This window comes from Megascapheus bottae, chromosome 9 (assembly GCF_031878675.1).
Source record: "Megascapheus bottae isolate mThoBot1 chromosome 9, mThoBot2.hap1, whole genome shotgun sequence".
Lineage (NCBI taxonomy): Eukaryota > Metazoa > Chordata > Mammalia > Rodentia > Geomyidae > Megascapheus > Megascapheus bottae.
Genome location: NC_143517.1, coordinates 42,504,569 through 42,520,256, shown reverse-complemented (window position 1 = coordinate 42,520,256; position 15,688 = coordinate 42,504,569). Strand labels below are relative to the sequence as shown.

The 15,688-nt window shown below is 39.9% G+C and overlaps 2 protein-coding genes across 3 annotated transcripts in view; one reads left to right on the top strand and one right to left on the bottom strand.

Annotated features, from left to right (window-relative positions):
• Nucleotides 1-8,130, top strand: part of Slc25a32 (solute carrier family 25 member 32) — a 22,946-nt gene extending 14,816 nt beyond the window's left edge. Inside the window, exon 8 of one of the 2 annotated variants that reach the window (XM_090339188.1) lies at nt 8,023-8,130. In XM_090339188.1, the coding sequence (XP_090195314.1) occupies nt 8,023-8,028 (6 nt within the window). In that variant the 3' untranslated portion in view covers nt 8,029-8,130. Of the gene's footprint in view, nt 1-2,309; nt 2,532-8,022 lie in introns of those variants that run through there. The other variant, XM_090339186.1, reaches the window with a different exon arrangement.
• On the bottom strand, nt 5,532-15,688 carry Cthrc1 (collagen triple helix repeat containing 1). The gene is made up of 4 exons (XM_090339189.1): nt 15,379-15,688; nt 11,505-11,726; nt 10,951-11,167; nt 5,532-5,692 (listed from the first exon to the last, which is right to left on the bottom strand). Exons 1-4 carry the CDS (start codon nt 15,529-15,531, stop codon nt 5,550-5,552), a joined length of 735 nt encoding a protein of 244 aa, XP_090195315.1. The 5' UTR covers nt 15,532-15,688; the 3' UTR covers nt 5,532-5,549.

Sequence of the window (15,688 nt, the reverse complement as noted above, 5' to 3'; positions counted from 1 at the left end):
TTAATTCCTGGAGTTAATGTAATTCTATGTTAAGAGCATGTAAGAAACTGCTACTATAAGAGTTCTGAGAGAGTCAAAATCTCATTGATTCAACTACAGATAGTTACTGAGGCAGGAGAATAATTTCATGGGTAGTCAGGCCTTAAGCATAACCCTGCAGAGCATTCCGAAGAATGACTTGATCAGTAAAGGTTGCCCGACAGTCCAGAGGTGAAAGGGCTGGGCCCTGGTTCGGTAGGGTTCTAAATGATGATTTACAGCTTGGGGGAACTATACCAGGATTCACAAAATAGAAAACATTTAGCATGGTCCTTCAAGGAAGGATTTCTTTTTCTTTCTTTCTTTCTTTCTTTCTTTTTCTTTCTTGCCAGTCCTGGGGCTTAAATTCAGGGCCCGAGCACTGTCCTTGAGCTTTCTTAAGGCTAGAGCTTTACCACTTGACCCACAACACCACTACCAGCTTTTTTTATGTATGTGGTACTGAGGAATCGAATCCTTGTGTTTGTGCATGCTAGGCAAACACTACCATTAGGCCACACTCCTGGCCCCTACAAGGAATCTTGAGAGAGAACCCATGACAGGTTGAAAGCAGAGGTAGCTTGACTTGAGCAGTGAATTATCAGTGTAGTAAGTGAAAGAATAAACTGAAAGGTTTGCACTAGAGAAGTCTTCCAGCCTTACTTATCTGCTGCAGCTTTATTAGGTTAAAGAGAAAAGTAGTTAGAATGAAGAAGGCTACATCTTAGGAATGACAGGCCAATCATATAGGAGCTAACTCACAACTGAGTGTTATCAATAAGAATTGTCACCTATAACTTCAAGCAGATTGAAGTTATAGAGTCAGTGGACAGATCACAAGCAGCTAAGGAGATGGGGCAAATTGCAAGTGTTCATTTCACCATGGGCTCCACTTTTCTGAAGTTTGACAGATAAAGGAATAAAACTAGCTTGAATAAAGGGACTGAACCCAAGAAGAGGTAGAGGTATGAGAGGCTGGGCAAGGGGAAAGCCAGAGACTGGATAAAGGTAGAGCCAACAAACAAAAATATTTTGTTGTAGCTGTACATCAGAGAACATGATTTAAGATGCTGATAGGTATTTGTGCCTTGTGGAAAGCATATTTTTTTCCTCTATAGTATGTCCTTTTGTGATCTAAAATAGTGTAAAAAGGCTTTACTTTTATTCTACTAAAACTGTTAGGTAACATGCAGAAAATTTGTAAAGTTTTGGGTTAAAGTCTTAAATTTCTTTTTTTTTTGCGAGGTTGAATTGGGACTCTTTATTACAAAGCCGGCAACTGAGAGCACATTCATGTCTCAAAGAAACTCAGTGCAGTTAATACAAAGCTTTTAGAGACAAACATCACATGATTGGTTTAAGGAAGTAAACCTAGCAAAAGCGTTCACAGAAGCAAAACAAGCTAGGGGGAACAGTTAGATGCAATCGAGGGCAAGCATTCTCTATAGCAAGGCTTTCCTGGAGTTAAACAACCCAGAATACTGCTACAGTTCAAAGAATAACCCCATATCACTGCTAGAGAGTTTTCCAAACTGGGTGAAAAGTTCCCATCATTGATTAAGAAGCCACTATGGCAGTGAGGACAAGGTGGCATTACTTAGACCCGGTATCCACATTTTAGTTCTCACTGTAGGATATCAAAAAGTGATGGTTTGTTGGCTTTGTGGTAACTGAGGACTGTATGGGCACTGAGTAGATGCTGCCAGATACAGAACAGACATCCCCCAGGAGGAGGGATTGTTCTGCACCTGCACAACTGTCTAATGTCCTCCTGGACATTTACGTAGGATCTAGCGCTTGTCTGAGAGATGTACAATTCATTTGCTTTCTCTGAGACAATCCGTAATGTGTCCTGTGCTATTGTATTACCCTTGCTATAGGTACGGTAACTACAGACTTTCCTTTACCATGGACAGTTAAGGTATATGGTGTGTTACGATTTACTGGAATACTGTTTTTCATTCTAATGTTATCCACATCTAAAGTCTTAAATTTCTAAAGGCATAAACAGAAAATAGACTGTGAGAACTACCTGTCATGAGTACTTGTGTTGCCTACCCCTTCCTTCTTGAGGCAGCCTGAATTCCTCCTGGGAAAGTACCTTTCCCTTCCTTCCCAGTTTTGTGATTTAGGTGAAATAGCCTCACCTGACCCAGAGTTGGGTCCTGGTTAGCAGATCATCTCAATGCACCATCTCTATGCATAATTATAAATGGTTTGGAAGTGGCAGTTACTTAAACTGGACTGTTCAGACTGGCTTTTAAAGATGTTTTTCCTCATCATACTGACAGATCACTTTGCTATTTCATGAAGATGCATATAAGTCTAGACTTCCTGAAAGCCAATTTGTGGTCATGAATTGGGCAAGTCTGTCCAAAATGGAATCAACATCAAAGAAGTAACCAAAGGAAATTGAAAGAAAGAAATTAGGTTTGAGTCATATGATTGTCATATGCTCCTTCTTAAACAGCTTGTCTCTCTTAGTTTTCAACTGAGTGAAGAATAAATTTCCTTTATTTTCAAAAACAGTCTGTTGGTTTTTCTATTGCTATAAAGTGAAAGCTCCCTAAATTATTCAAACTCTTACCACTTTCCAGTCAGCTACCATGACTGTTTGCAATGGAAACCAGTGTCCCACCTTTACAAAAACTGAGCAATTTAGAGCCATTAAAGTGACTGAGGGAAAAGCTTCCTGACACCCACAGTGTTTTCTCTCCAAGAACCTCTGCAGCATGGAGGCATTTGGTAGACATTGACCTGGGACAAAAATATCCTCAAAGAGTCCATCCATATCCTTCATGTCTGAAGTTCCTCATCATCCATCTTCCTTTACTTCTCCATGTTTCTGGCCATGCAGCAAAACCATTAGCAACTACACATGAATTTGTATAGATCTGTACTTCTGATCATCATCTATCCCATCCATTCCCAAGACAAACTTCAACAGTTTTCACTTTTATTTTCATAGCTGCAACCTTACGTCTCTTGTATTTTTTTTAACCAACTAAAGGTTAGATCAGATATTTGATTGTTTCTTGGAAGTATTTCTCGAGTTATGTTATTTGGAGAAAGGTGCTTGTCTCTTTTATCTATCGTTGATGGACACTACAATCAATCCTGTAATGTATAAGAGGCTTCAAAAGGTTAGCAGATCCCGTGTCAATCATGATTATAAATGGTTTAGAATTAGCAATTACCTAAACTGGCCCAGTCAGACTGATTCTTAAAGATGTTTTGTTTTTTTTTCCTCAGTAGACTGTTGGTATCTGTGCATAAATGATTTCAAAGAGACTGCTCACTCGGGGCATAGTTAAGTGCTGTACTGCAAAGTTTAACTCATTTTTTCCCTTATCTCTGTCCAAATTCCACTTGACATGATGCCTTTCAAATAAAGTCACAAACTTTCACTTTATCACTTAAACACATATATAACTCATAGGGTTTTTTTTCCTTTGCAGGGGTAGGGGGTAGCATTCTTTTTGGAAGGGAAATATTAATAGAAACACCTACAAGATCACACTGTGATTTAAATAACAACTGATAATCAGGACAACTTTTCATCACCTGATCTGTCACATATAGGAATTAAGAACCTTATCTTTTAAAAATACCTTTGACTTAAGTTAAAAAAAAAAAAACCCTGCTTGGGCAAAACCACATGGAATAAATCTGTAAAGAAAATGAAGTTACTGTACAGTTAATATGATGCATATACTATATATGTATATACACACACACACATATATATACTTTCATAAAGAGAAGTTTCTATTCATCACATAAAGAGTCCACATAAAGAAGGAAGAATAAATTTTGGTTCTATTTACCAATTTTGAAAATAGCAAGGTGGTTTGCTGACATTCTACTAATTGACCAGTTAACTTTCATGCATGTAAGCATTTCATATGTTTCAAACCACTGCAGTTATCTCCTTTTGAGTAGTCTTTCATAAGTTACCTTGTTTTCTTTTTTTTTTTTTTTTTTGCCAGTTCTGGGCTTGAGCTCAGGCCTGAGCACTGTCCTTGGGCTTTCTCAAGGCTAGAGCTCTACCACTTGAGCCTCAGCACTACTTCTGGCTTTTTTTCTATGTATGTGGTACCAAGGAATTGAACCCTGGTCTTCAAGCATACTAGGCAAGCACTCTTCCACTAGGCCAAACTCCCAGCCCCAAAGTTACCTTGCTTTCAAATACAACACAGTATCCTAAACTCATATTGTACATTTACTCCCCAAGAGCTAAAAACCATTCATTTTTTCATAGATACCTACTTCCTTTCAGTAAAAATGATACATAGAGATTACAACATGCGCATGGCTGGACTGGCTGTTTTCCCCGAATCTTTTCAGTGAGCAAAGCTAGACTATTATGTCTTCATCGTGCCTAGTTTTCCCATTCAAACCTAGAATTTACTTAACTTCATCAGTCTTAAACACCTATCTTCTCTGGGTGGCTCAGGGCCTGAGCACTGTCCTTGGGCTTTCTCAAAACTAGAGCTATACCACTTGAGCCTCAGCACCACTATGGCTTTAATCTATGTATGTAGTACCAAAGAATCGAACCCAGATCTTCATGCATGCTAGGCAAGCACTCTATCATTAGGCCAAACTCCCCCAGCCCTTTCTGATCACTTTGACAAGAAGTGATTGCTTTTACTTTCTTCTACACTTCACTTTTATTTCTTGTGTATATCTGACCTTTCTACTAAATGGTAAGCAAATTGAGACCAGCATCCACATCTTTTTACTCTTTTTAAAATAAAAATAAAATTTCTAAAATACGGATATATTGCCTATATAACACAACACCCTTGATATAAAACCATACTACATATGTACTAAATATTTATATACAAATTATTAAATATAAAATTACATTTATGATCAACCTTCTAGATAAAAAGTACTAGAAGCTCCAGTCTTCGTGGCAACTAGTTTAAAGATGGTAAAGTTGTTTGAAATAACTTTTATTTAACAGACAGGATATAAAACAATTCTTAACATTTACACAAAAACTAGTCACTATTATGTTTTTCAGATGCTATACTAAGAAAAACTAAAGATCACAATGACATTCCAAAATATAAGTTCAGGAAATGTAAATTAAGAAGAAAAAGTCCTTGTATTTTTATTTGAAGTAAAAATTCATTATACTAGGCTGGGTGCTGGTGACTCACACCTGTAATCCTAACTACTCAAGAGGCTGAGATATGAAGATCATGGTTCAAAGCCATGCCAGGCAAAGAAAGTGTGAGACTCTTCTATAATTAATCACAGAAAGAGCGGGAAGTGGCGCTGTACCTCAAGTGGTAGAGCGTTAATCTTGAGCAAAAGGAGCTCAGGGATAATGCCCAAGCCCCAGAACTGGCATATACATACATATACTGTTTTTAGAACAGTGTAAAAGCACACTTTAGTCTGTAAACATGTATGGCTTTTCATTCAGATGTATACATAAGATGATTTTTAAGTGTCATTTAAATGAATCATTTGACAATATAAATTTAAAAAAGAGGTAGGGAGTGAGAAAGGCTTTATTTTGGTAGTTCTTCAATAATGATCCGTGACACTGAATTCCATCCAGTAGAAGCATCTCCTTTTGGGTAATCTGAACAAGTACCGACCCAGATAGCAACATCCACTAATCCAGCACCGATACCTTCACAGAGTCCTTCCACTGCAAAAGAGGCAAAAGTCACACTGCTGAAATGAGCCAAATCATCCCCTTTGCATTTACTTCAGGAAGCGATATTATAATGCTACTTAATATAAAGCAAAAGCAAATTAAAATTTCTAATACCTGGTAAGGGGATAGGGTTTTGTGATAGAGTTCTCTTTTTATTTCACGTAAAGACTTTTTAAAAGACATAAGTATAAATCCTATGATATAAATTTAACTGGTATTTTTCTTACAAGCATCATACATAAGGCCAGGGATTTGTTTATAGAGTGAGCCTAAACCAAAAAAACCAATTTATTTGATTAAATGAAAACTAACAAAAACAAAAACCACCTACAGTTTTTAAATCCAAGACTTAAAATTTGGAAGACACTTAAACCAGTGTGAACATCTTTTCTTGAACTCTGGGCCTGAGCACTCTCCCTGTGCTCTTCAGCTTAAAGCTAGCACTCTACCACTTGAGCCACAGTGCCACTTCCAGTTTTCTGGTGCTTAATTGGAGATAAAAGTCCCATGGACTTTTATGCCCAGGCTGGCTTTGAGCCACAGTCTCAGAGCTCAGCTTACTGAGTAGCTAGGATTGTAGGCATGAGCCACCAGCACCCACCCTCCTGCTCCTTTTTTTTTTTTATTGTAATTAGTAAAAGGGTTACATGATATTTGCCAGATAGAAGGTGCATTAATTCACATACATTGATACCCTTTCACATGTCTTGGTACCCATTTCCCTCCCCCCCCTTGGGTATTGCTTTTTTTCTTTATGATACTGTCTTATGTAGCCCAGGCCGGCCTGGAACTTTCAGTCTTCCCTCCTCAGCCTTCTCAATGCTGGGATTACAAAGATATACTGCTATATATGCTCAACTCCTTTTATTTTAATCAATATGTCATTGAGGCTTAAACTCAGGGCCTGGGCACTGTCCTTGTACACCTTTTCCTAAAGGCTAGTGCTCTGCCACTTGAGCCACAGTGCCACTTCCAGCTTTTTCTATGTATGTGGTACCAAGGGATCGAACCCAGGGCTTCGTGCATACTAGGTAAGCACTGTACCACTAGGCCATGCTCCTGGCCCCCATTGACTTGTTTTAGCCCTAAAAGATCATCACTGTATTTCCAATCACTCTAGCTCCAAAAACTTACTCTGTAGAAAAAAAATTATTATTACTAGGTGGTTGTACAAAGGTTTCAATTCCATAAATCAGATTGAGTACAATGTATCAATGTCTTTTAAAACAAATTTAACATGATGAATCAGGAGAATAATTGATTTATTTCTTGGCTTTCCTCGTTGATCACTACTTTTATAGTCTGTCAAAATGTTTGTTACCTTTATTTTGCATTGTTGTGTTTTTAGTTCTAATTTTTCCTTTTTTTCTTAAGAAACCCAGTAAAATCTTATATTTAATAAAAGCTTTCACATATAAAAAAAAAAGAAAACCCTTCCTAAAACTTATTTGAATACCTGACACTATGAGACGATAAGTGGACTTTTATAGCATTAAAAGAAATTCTAACATAATCATGTCAGCCCCTCAATCTGAAAATCTCATTTTACAAATAATTTAGTAAATTAAAAGCAAAACAAGGTGCTGGGAGGGTAGCCTAATAGTAGAGTGCTTGCCTAGGGTGCATAAAGCCCTGGATTCAATTCCTTAGTACCACATACACAGAAAAAGCCCAAAGTGTTGTTTTGGCTCAAGTGGTAGAACACTAGCCTTTAGCAAACAGTGTCCAACGACAGTGCCCAGGCCTTGAGTTCAAGCCCCAGGACTGGCAAAAAAAAAATACAAGAGCGAGGACTCAATATTTGCATACCCAATGCTATGGACATGGTAATGGAAATATAAATGTAACTATATAGACATAAAAACCTATGACCCTATAGATATAATGTTTTATTTCATAAACTAATATGTATCTATGACATACAAACCCTTAGCCTAATTTTGATTAAGTTCTAAAAACTAAGTGCCAGTGATTATATATAGAGATTCCCTTCTTGAACTCTTATTTGTTAAACTTGTCATTTGAAATATGATGTAAAAATCAATGTTAATAAATTCTTTAATAGAAAAAGAAAAAAAAGAAAAATTTTAAAAAGAAACCCTGGGTCTTGTCAATTGTGATGCTTTATAGCTGATGAAGCTTTAAATATATCCTGTGAACTTTCATGTGCTAACAAACAACTTACATTCTATCTTACCAAAGATCTTTCCCAACATCCAAAAGAAAAGAAGAAAGAGAGAAAGAAAGAAAAGAAAAGAAAACCCCACCAGTTTCCATTAAGCAGGCAAAAAGATAAGGTACTTTTTATTTTCTTTTTTTAGGTCTAAGACTGGAACTTGAACTAAGTATGCACTTTTGCTCATAGCTGGCACTCTACCAACTAAGAAATGCCACCCTTCTTCAAGAAGAAGAAGAAGAAGAAAACCTTATGCAGTATATGCACATAAATGTCATGGTTCCTGTGGCTAAGGGTCCATTATAGCTTCTATTAATGCTATCAGTAACATCATTTCCTGGTCAAATTTTGTTGTCTAGATATTTTTTCTGTGGTGTTGGGATCAAACTTAGAGTCTTACACATCTAGACAAGCATTCTACCTATGAGATATAGACTTCCCACAGACTTGCCTTATTTTAAAGATTGTTTTTCAAGTGGGAGACATGACCTTCTCTCTAAGGGTTGGGGAGTTCCTTATCTGGCTTTTTTTTTTTTTTTGCCGGTCCTGGGGACTGAACTCAGGGACTGAGCACTGTCCTTGGACTTTCCTCAAGTCTAGCACTCTACCATTTGAGCCACAGCACCACTCCGACTTTTCTAAATATGAGGTACTGAGGAATCAAACCCAGGTCTTTGGGCATACTAGGCAAATACTCTACCACTAGGCCAGATTCCTGGCCTAGTTTTGCTTTTTATCTAATTAAAAAGAGGGCTAGTGGTAGAATGCTTGCCTAGTATGCACAAAGACCTGGGTTCGATTCCTCGGTACCACATACATAGAAAAAAGCTGGAAGTGGTGTTGTAGCTCAAGTGGTAGAGCTCTAGCCTTGAGAAAGCCCAAGGACAGTGCTCCAGCCCTGAGCTCAAGCCCAGGACTGGCAAAAAATAAATAAATAAAAGAGCCGGAAGACAAGAAAGTTCTAATTTCTGCTCTCCTGTCCTAGGTATGATATTGTATTGTTTTTGTATTTACTGCCCTACCACATGAACAACACTCCAGCCTGTTTTTCTCTAATTTTCAGATAGGGTCTCACATTTTTGTTCCACAGCCAACCTCAAATTATGATCCTCCTACTTTTAGTGCCCTTATTGCTGAGATTACAGGCATGCATCATCACATTCCAGTCCAGACATTTTTGCTATGTAGAGTGAGGAATTAAAATATCTACATTAAGATTTGATGACATAAGGATCCTTTTTTTTAATATGTGGAAGAAATGCCTTTGATTTCTTAGAAGCATGGTTGTTGGGCAATTCTTCCTTTGATTTGGGTCCCTAAAGAATGTTGAAATATTTCTTCTAATTAGCAGTGATGGATCTCTTCCTCTTTCCCAGCTATTAAAAAATCCAAGCTTATTAAGAAATCTTTTCAAGAAACCAGAAAAATGAAGCTAGCAATATATACAATTTTTGATTATCCCATGTATATGTTCTTATGGTGTGCCACCCCAGACAGCTTCACCATCCCCAAATGGTCATCAGTGAGATTAATGTGTGGGTTTGTTTATTGGTAGTACTAGAGTTTGAATTGGATCTCATGTTTGCTAGACTAGTGCTTTATAGATGAACCAACCACACATTCAACTATGTGAGTGCTGGTTATTTCTGAGATGGAGTCTTATTTCCTGCCCAAGCATACACCTGAACCACAATTCCCCTATCCTAAGCTATTCATAGCCAGGGTGATAGGCAATGTCACCATATCTAATTTCTTCTGTTGAGATGAAGTCTCTTAAGATTTTTCTGTTTGTAACCACAATCTTCCCATTCTCAATCTCCCAAATAGCTAAGATAACATGTGTGAGCTATAGGCAGACAACTGGGCATTGTTTTGTTTTTGTTTTTGTGTTTTCTGTGTGTCATGGGGCTTGAACTCTGGACCTGGCCCTGACCCTGAGCTCTTCAGCTCAAGGCTACCACTTTATCCCTTGAGCCACCTCACTACTTCCAGATTTCTGGTGGTTAATTGGAAAAGAGTCTCACAGACTTTATTGCCCGGGCTAGCTTTGAACCACTATCCTCAGATTTCAGGCTCCAGAGTAGATAGGATTACAGGTGAGTAGAAAGGATTACAAGCGTAAGCCACCTCGCCCACCTAGGGTTTTACTTTTTTTTTAACTTCTCTATTTTTTCAGTGTTTTATTTCCTCTGAAGAGGAAATGAAAATAGCTTATAGACACATGAAGAAATGCTCGCCATCTCTGGCCGTAAAAGGAATACAAATCAAAACAACTTTGAGAGTTCACCTCACTCCAATTAGAATGGCCATGATCAAGAAATCTAATAACAACAGATGCTGGCGGGGATGTGGCCAGGAGGGATCACTACTACACTGTTGGTGGGAGTGTAAACTCTTCAACCACTCTGGAAAGCAGTATGGCAGTTCCTCAAAGGGCTAAACATAGAGCTCCCCTATGACCCAGCAATCCCACTCCTTGGCATTTACCCAAACATCCAGAAACAAGGACAGACTAAATCCGTTAGCCCAATGATGTTCATTGCAGCATTATTTATCATAGCGAAGATATGGAACTAACCCAGATGCCCTCAGTAGATGAATGGATCAAGAAGATGTGGTATTTATACACAATGGAATTCTATGCTGCCATCAGAAAAAATGACATTGCCCCATTCGTAAGGAAATGGAAAGACTTGGGAAAATCATATTAAATGAAGTAAGCCAGACCAAAAGGAACATAGGTTCCATAGTTTCCCTCATTTGTAATAATTAGTACACATCTAGGACTCTCCTAGCAGAGGATCATAGTAGCACATAATAAGGTCATACAGAATGAGACTAAATGAAATGAAATGAAACTCTAGGATATGGAAACAAGAGATGGAGCCGAGCCTTCCCAATCACCTCAAACAGATTCCTAAGTAATTTAGAAGTGTAGCACAGGGCAGAGAATTGTGCACTGTAAACTTACTAGAGGTCTTTTGATAGCAGACTAGTGACCCACAAAGCAGTGACAGTAAAAGTTCATATGTGCCAGATGAGATACAATCCTCAATGTCACTATTTCACATACCAGAAGAAGTACGATGAATATTAATTGTTGAATTCAGTTCAGGGCTCCCTTGGTCTAAATAAATTATGGCTTCAATGGGAAGAGGCCCTGAACATTCTGCTCCATTAAATGTGAAATACCAGCGCTGACAGCACGCATTTCTGCATTTTAGCCGAAGTGAGCCACTGAACAAAACTCGGAGAGCACTGTTGGAACGCATCTTTGTGAATGTGCACTCCTGCCAAAAGAGAAACATAGTTGGATTTAGCATTTTCATTTCAACTTAAAGAATGTGAAATTATATTGTAAATTATACTTAATTATGCTTCTCCTAAAAATACTTTAAAAACTTAACTTTCACAGGAGAAAGATTTCCTATGAGAAACAAGACTTCGACTTTAAAGTAACTCTATGAAATGAACTCTATCTTATCAACCTTTTTTTCCCATTTATTTTAAGCTAAAAGTCACATGCTTCATTGTTGGAAGTCTTGGTTTAAAAAAATGAAAACAGTAAAACCTAAAAATTGATGTTTAAATGTGAAGATATTTAAATTTGCTTTCAACTTTACTTACTGCAATTTTTCCAAGATCTATGCCATAATTCAGAGAACTCCATGAACACTGCTTGTAGTTTGGGGTCCAGGATTCCTCAAAGGTTTCCCTTAGGCATTCCCCCTTTTCTCCTTTGAATCCATCCCGACCTGGGATTCCAGGGGTTCCTGGAATGCCATTGGCCCCAGGGCTCCCATCACGGCCAGGTACCCCAGCTGGGCCTTGTAAGCACATTCCATTATACTACAGCACAGGGAAGGAGAAGACAATGTGGATTACTTGGCATTTAAAGACTTGAAATGATTAAAATTGCATTTATTTTGTGCCCTGTGGTAAGAGTACCTTCAAGCCACATTTCACTGTTGTACATATTGTATAGAAATAATTAAGAAGCTATTTTTAAAACATTGAGTTCCTTCATGTCTTTATTGCACAAACTCAGACTTCACCATCTTGTACAAATCAAGGATAAGGAAAAAAGTGTTGATTCATCTGCTCCTTTCTACTCATTAGAAGCATATATCATTTTAAAATAGATGTTGCTTTCCAAACTGCATTCCATGTAATTTACTATTGTTTTATTTTCTTCTAACCTTTCTTTTACTTTAATTTTAATTTTGATACGAGACTGAATCCAGAGCAAAATAGGCAATGCTTTACCACTTGAGGTACACCACCAGTCCTTCTGGTTTTATTTCATGTATTTATTTTGGTAGTAGTGAGGTTATGAACTCAGGGCCTCACTGGAGCCACTCTACTAGCCCTTCCTTTGTTGGTTATTTTGAGATGCGGTCTGTTTTCATGGCTGGGCCCAATCCAAATTCCAGTCCTTCTATTTGTGCTTCTCTGCTTCAGTGGGAGGAGAAGTGACCCCAAGACTAGCATGAGAGGATGACACTAAACAAATGTAATCATTTCCTAGAGTGGACTTTACCCAGAGTGTCCAGATTTGAAGAAAAGAACGTAGTAAGTCCATGGGCCAGTGCACAGAAGCCAATCAGTCAAGGTTTTATGTGTATACAGAGAGAGAGAGAGAGGGAGGGAGGGAGGGAGAGAGAGAGAGAGAGAGAGAGAGAGAGAGAGAGAGAGAGAGAGAGAGAGTGAAGAGTGTCACTGTGATCAAATGGAGCTCAGGGACAGCACCCAGGCCCACAGTTCAAGCCTCAAGAGCAGCAAAAAAAAATTACTATCTTCTGGGACCAGGAGTTTGGCCTAGTGGTTAAAGTGCTTGCCTAGCATGCATGAAGACCCAGGTTCGATTCCTTGGTACCACATACATAGAAAAAAGCCAGAAGTGGTGCTGAGGCTCAAGTGGTAGAGCTCTAGCCTTGAGAAAATCCAAGGACAGTGCTCAGGCCCTGAGCTCAAGCCCAGGACTGGCAAAAAAAAAAAAAAAATTACTATCTTGGGAGTAGGGGGAGGGAAATGGGGACCAAGACATGAGAAAGGGTATCAATGTTTGTGAAGTAATGCACCTTCTATCTGGTGAATATAATGTAACCCTCCTAATAATTACAATAAAAGATATAAAAATTACTATCTTGGATTGGACATAAAGATTATAAACCCTAGAAATAACTGTTTCAGAAGGAAGCTAAGCACAATTAGCTTCTCATGGTATCTCTCATGGTATCAGCTTGATCTCTATTTTGGTCAATGATTTTTTTTATGATTTAGACATTGTCATTTTCTTTATTGTAAGAAATGAAAGTGTTATTATTTACCTATCTCACCAGAGAAGCAGTAACAAAAATATCTTAAAACTGCAGAAGTATTTGAGACTATGCCAAAATACAAACCAGTTCAGTTTCGTATATTCTAGACTTTTAAATAATTTCATACATTTAAAGTGAGAAGAAAGGATAATACATCTCTTAGAATTCTTTGATTATTTTTTAATACTATGTTCTCCTCAGACCAAGATGATACATAGGCTAAGTTTTATTTGTCTATATTCTCAGTGGTTGCCCACTGAGACAATTTTGTCCTTTAGAGGATACTTGGCAATATCTAGAGTCATTTTGGTCTTACCACAAGTGGGTGGGGACATTGCTACTGGAACCAAGTGGGTAGAGACCTGTTATACATCCTGCAGTGCACAAGACAGACCCCACAACAAAGAATTATCTGGCCCAAAATGTCAATAGTGTCATGGCTGAGAATTTACATTTACCTTTTCATCTAAAAACAATATTCTAGAAAGCACAGAACTTTATTAGTTTTGATTCCGGAATTACTACATGCTTTCATCCACTAGCCCAACAGGTTTACAATCATCAATAAATGTCTGCAAAAAGAGTGGAAGCATAAACTCCCCCACCCAAGTTTCTTTTACTGACCACCAGGGGGCAGTACTTAGCGAACGCTTGAAAGGAAAGCTTTGAAAGCTCTATACAAAGAAGTTACTTTCCAGAATCTGTGAACCTTTTCTTAATGACTGTGTAGATATTTTTTTTTTCTGTCACCCAAACCACATTCAATCTACAGGATGCACCTGAACCGGCATGGTAAACGTTTTCCACATTGGGCAAGAGTTGTGGGAAACCACAGGTACTGTAATCCATAGAAGGAGGAGGGGGGGAAATTGCTAGTTCTACTAGAAGAAGAGATATTTTGTGTATCTTGATACATGCTCATAAAATGCAAACTACACACAAACCATACTCATTTGGTACAGTTTTAACAATTTCAACACCGAAAATAGAACAGTGGGCCAGAATATATAATCTGATTTTGCGGAACAAAATTATAGACCAGTGAACCAAAAAGTACTGTCGGAAATGGCAGGAATATACATATATATATATATGTATGTATATAAATATTCCCCCAGTACTTTTGAATCCAGCTTAAAACTAGCTTCCAGAGAGCTTGGCTTATTAGTTTAGGGTGGCAGCTTCACAAATTCAACAGCTTTTAAAAAAAAAAATCAATAAATACTCCCTGTCTTATATCCTGCAATGCCTGTCAACCATATGAAGTTGGCTTGCAAATGGAGGCTCATAATGTGCCAAGGACTACAGTGTCCGTGAAAGGCTCCCTCTTGTCACAGGACAGAGAACCTCTCTGACCCTCCAAGGGGTTGTTGACTTTCAGAGGCAAAGAGTTCCCTGCAAACAAACCTCCCCAAAGATTAGCCCTTCAGAAAGCCCTTCAGTTACTTGGTTTGCTCAGCTGGAGACTGTTTTCCTCCTGTAGCTCCGCTGCGCTGCTTTTTAAACCTGGCAGCCACGGTCTGAACATTTGCTTGCCCATCCAATCCCAACAGAACCCACGAAACTGGTCCTTGGAGAGTTTGGCCCTTCAGGATCCCTTCCAGAACAAAGCCCTCCGTACCATTCTTGGCCCCCATTGCGGTCACAGAGACGAGTCAATCGCTGCCCAGGAAGATGACACAACGTGACTCACGGTCGTCAAGTTACAGAGTTGGACGGACGCTCTGTGGGTGTTTTCGCTCCTTGGGGCAGACGTGGCCACCAAGCTCCAACAAAGGACACGTTGCACGGCCCTGGCCATGGCCCAAAGGCTCGGCGGACTCCAGGTCCACCCTGGGTCCGCAGTTTAACCCACCGAGCTCCCTCTCCGCGGTGGCCTCCTGTGCGGCCAGACATCAACTGGGTGGCTTCCCGGACCTCGAGGCACGCAAGGATCTTGGGGCGCCCCACCTAAGCCCCATCGCCCTCGCACCGTGGTCCCCCTTTTAGCACCAAGGCTCCACCGAGCGAAACCCTGCCCTTCTTTACCCGCAGATTCAGACAAAGAGGGCACGGAGACGCACGTGACGCGCGGGCACCAACCTAGCCACCACCAGGCGCTCGACGGCCGCGCTCCGGGCACAGCCAACGCCGGGCGCGCGCCTCCGCCCTCCATCCCAAGCAGGCACCCCCCGACTCACCAGGTCCACCACCTCCCTCTGCCGGATCGGAGCTTTCTGCTTCCCTTTGGGCGGCTCGTTGGCGCTCGACGGCGCGGACAGCTGCAGCACCAGCAGCAGGAGGAGAGGGCCGAGCAACATGGGCGGGGAGGCGGCGCGTCCCGGGGGGCGCATGGCTCTGGGAAGCAGGGGAGGACCGGAGACAAAGGCCGAGGAGGAGACCGGAGGAGCGAGTCTGGACTTTGGAGCGGTCAGCGTCTGGCCCGGCCGTGCTCCGAAGCCGCCGCGGGCTGCCTCAATGCGCCTTTCACGCGCGCCCCCTGGAGACCCG

Bases quoted from the DNA above. Each gene is read 5' to 3' on its own strand.
- Cthrc1 (XM_090339189.1), bottom strand. From the start codon at position 15,531: ATGCGCCCCCCGGGACGCGCCGCCTCCCCGCCCATGTTGCTCGGCCCT. The intron at 11,168-11,504 runs GTAAGTAAAGTT...CTCTTTTGGCAG, and splicing joins TAGATCTTGGAAAAATTGCA to GAGTGCACATTCACAAAGAT. The intron at 5,693-10,950 runs GTATGTGAAATA...CCTCTTTTGCAG, and splicing joins TATTCATCGTACTTCTTCTG to TGGAAGGACTCTGTGAAGGT.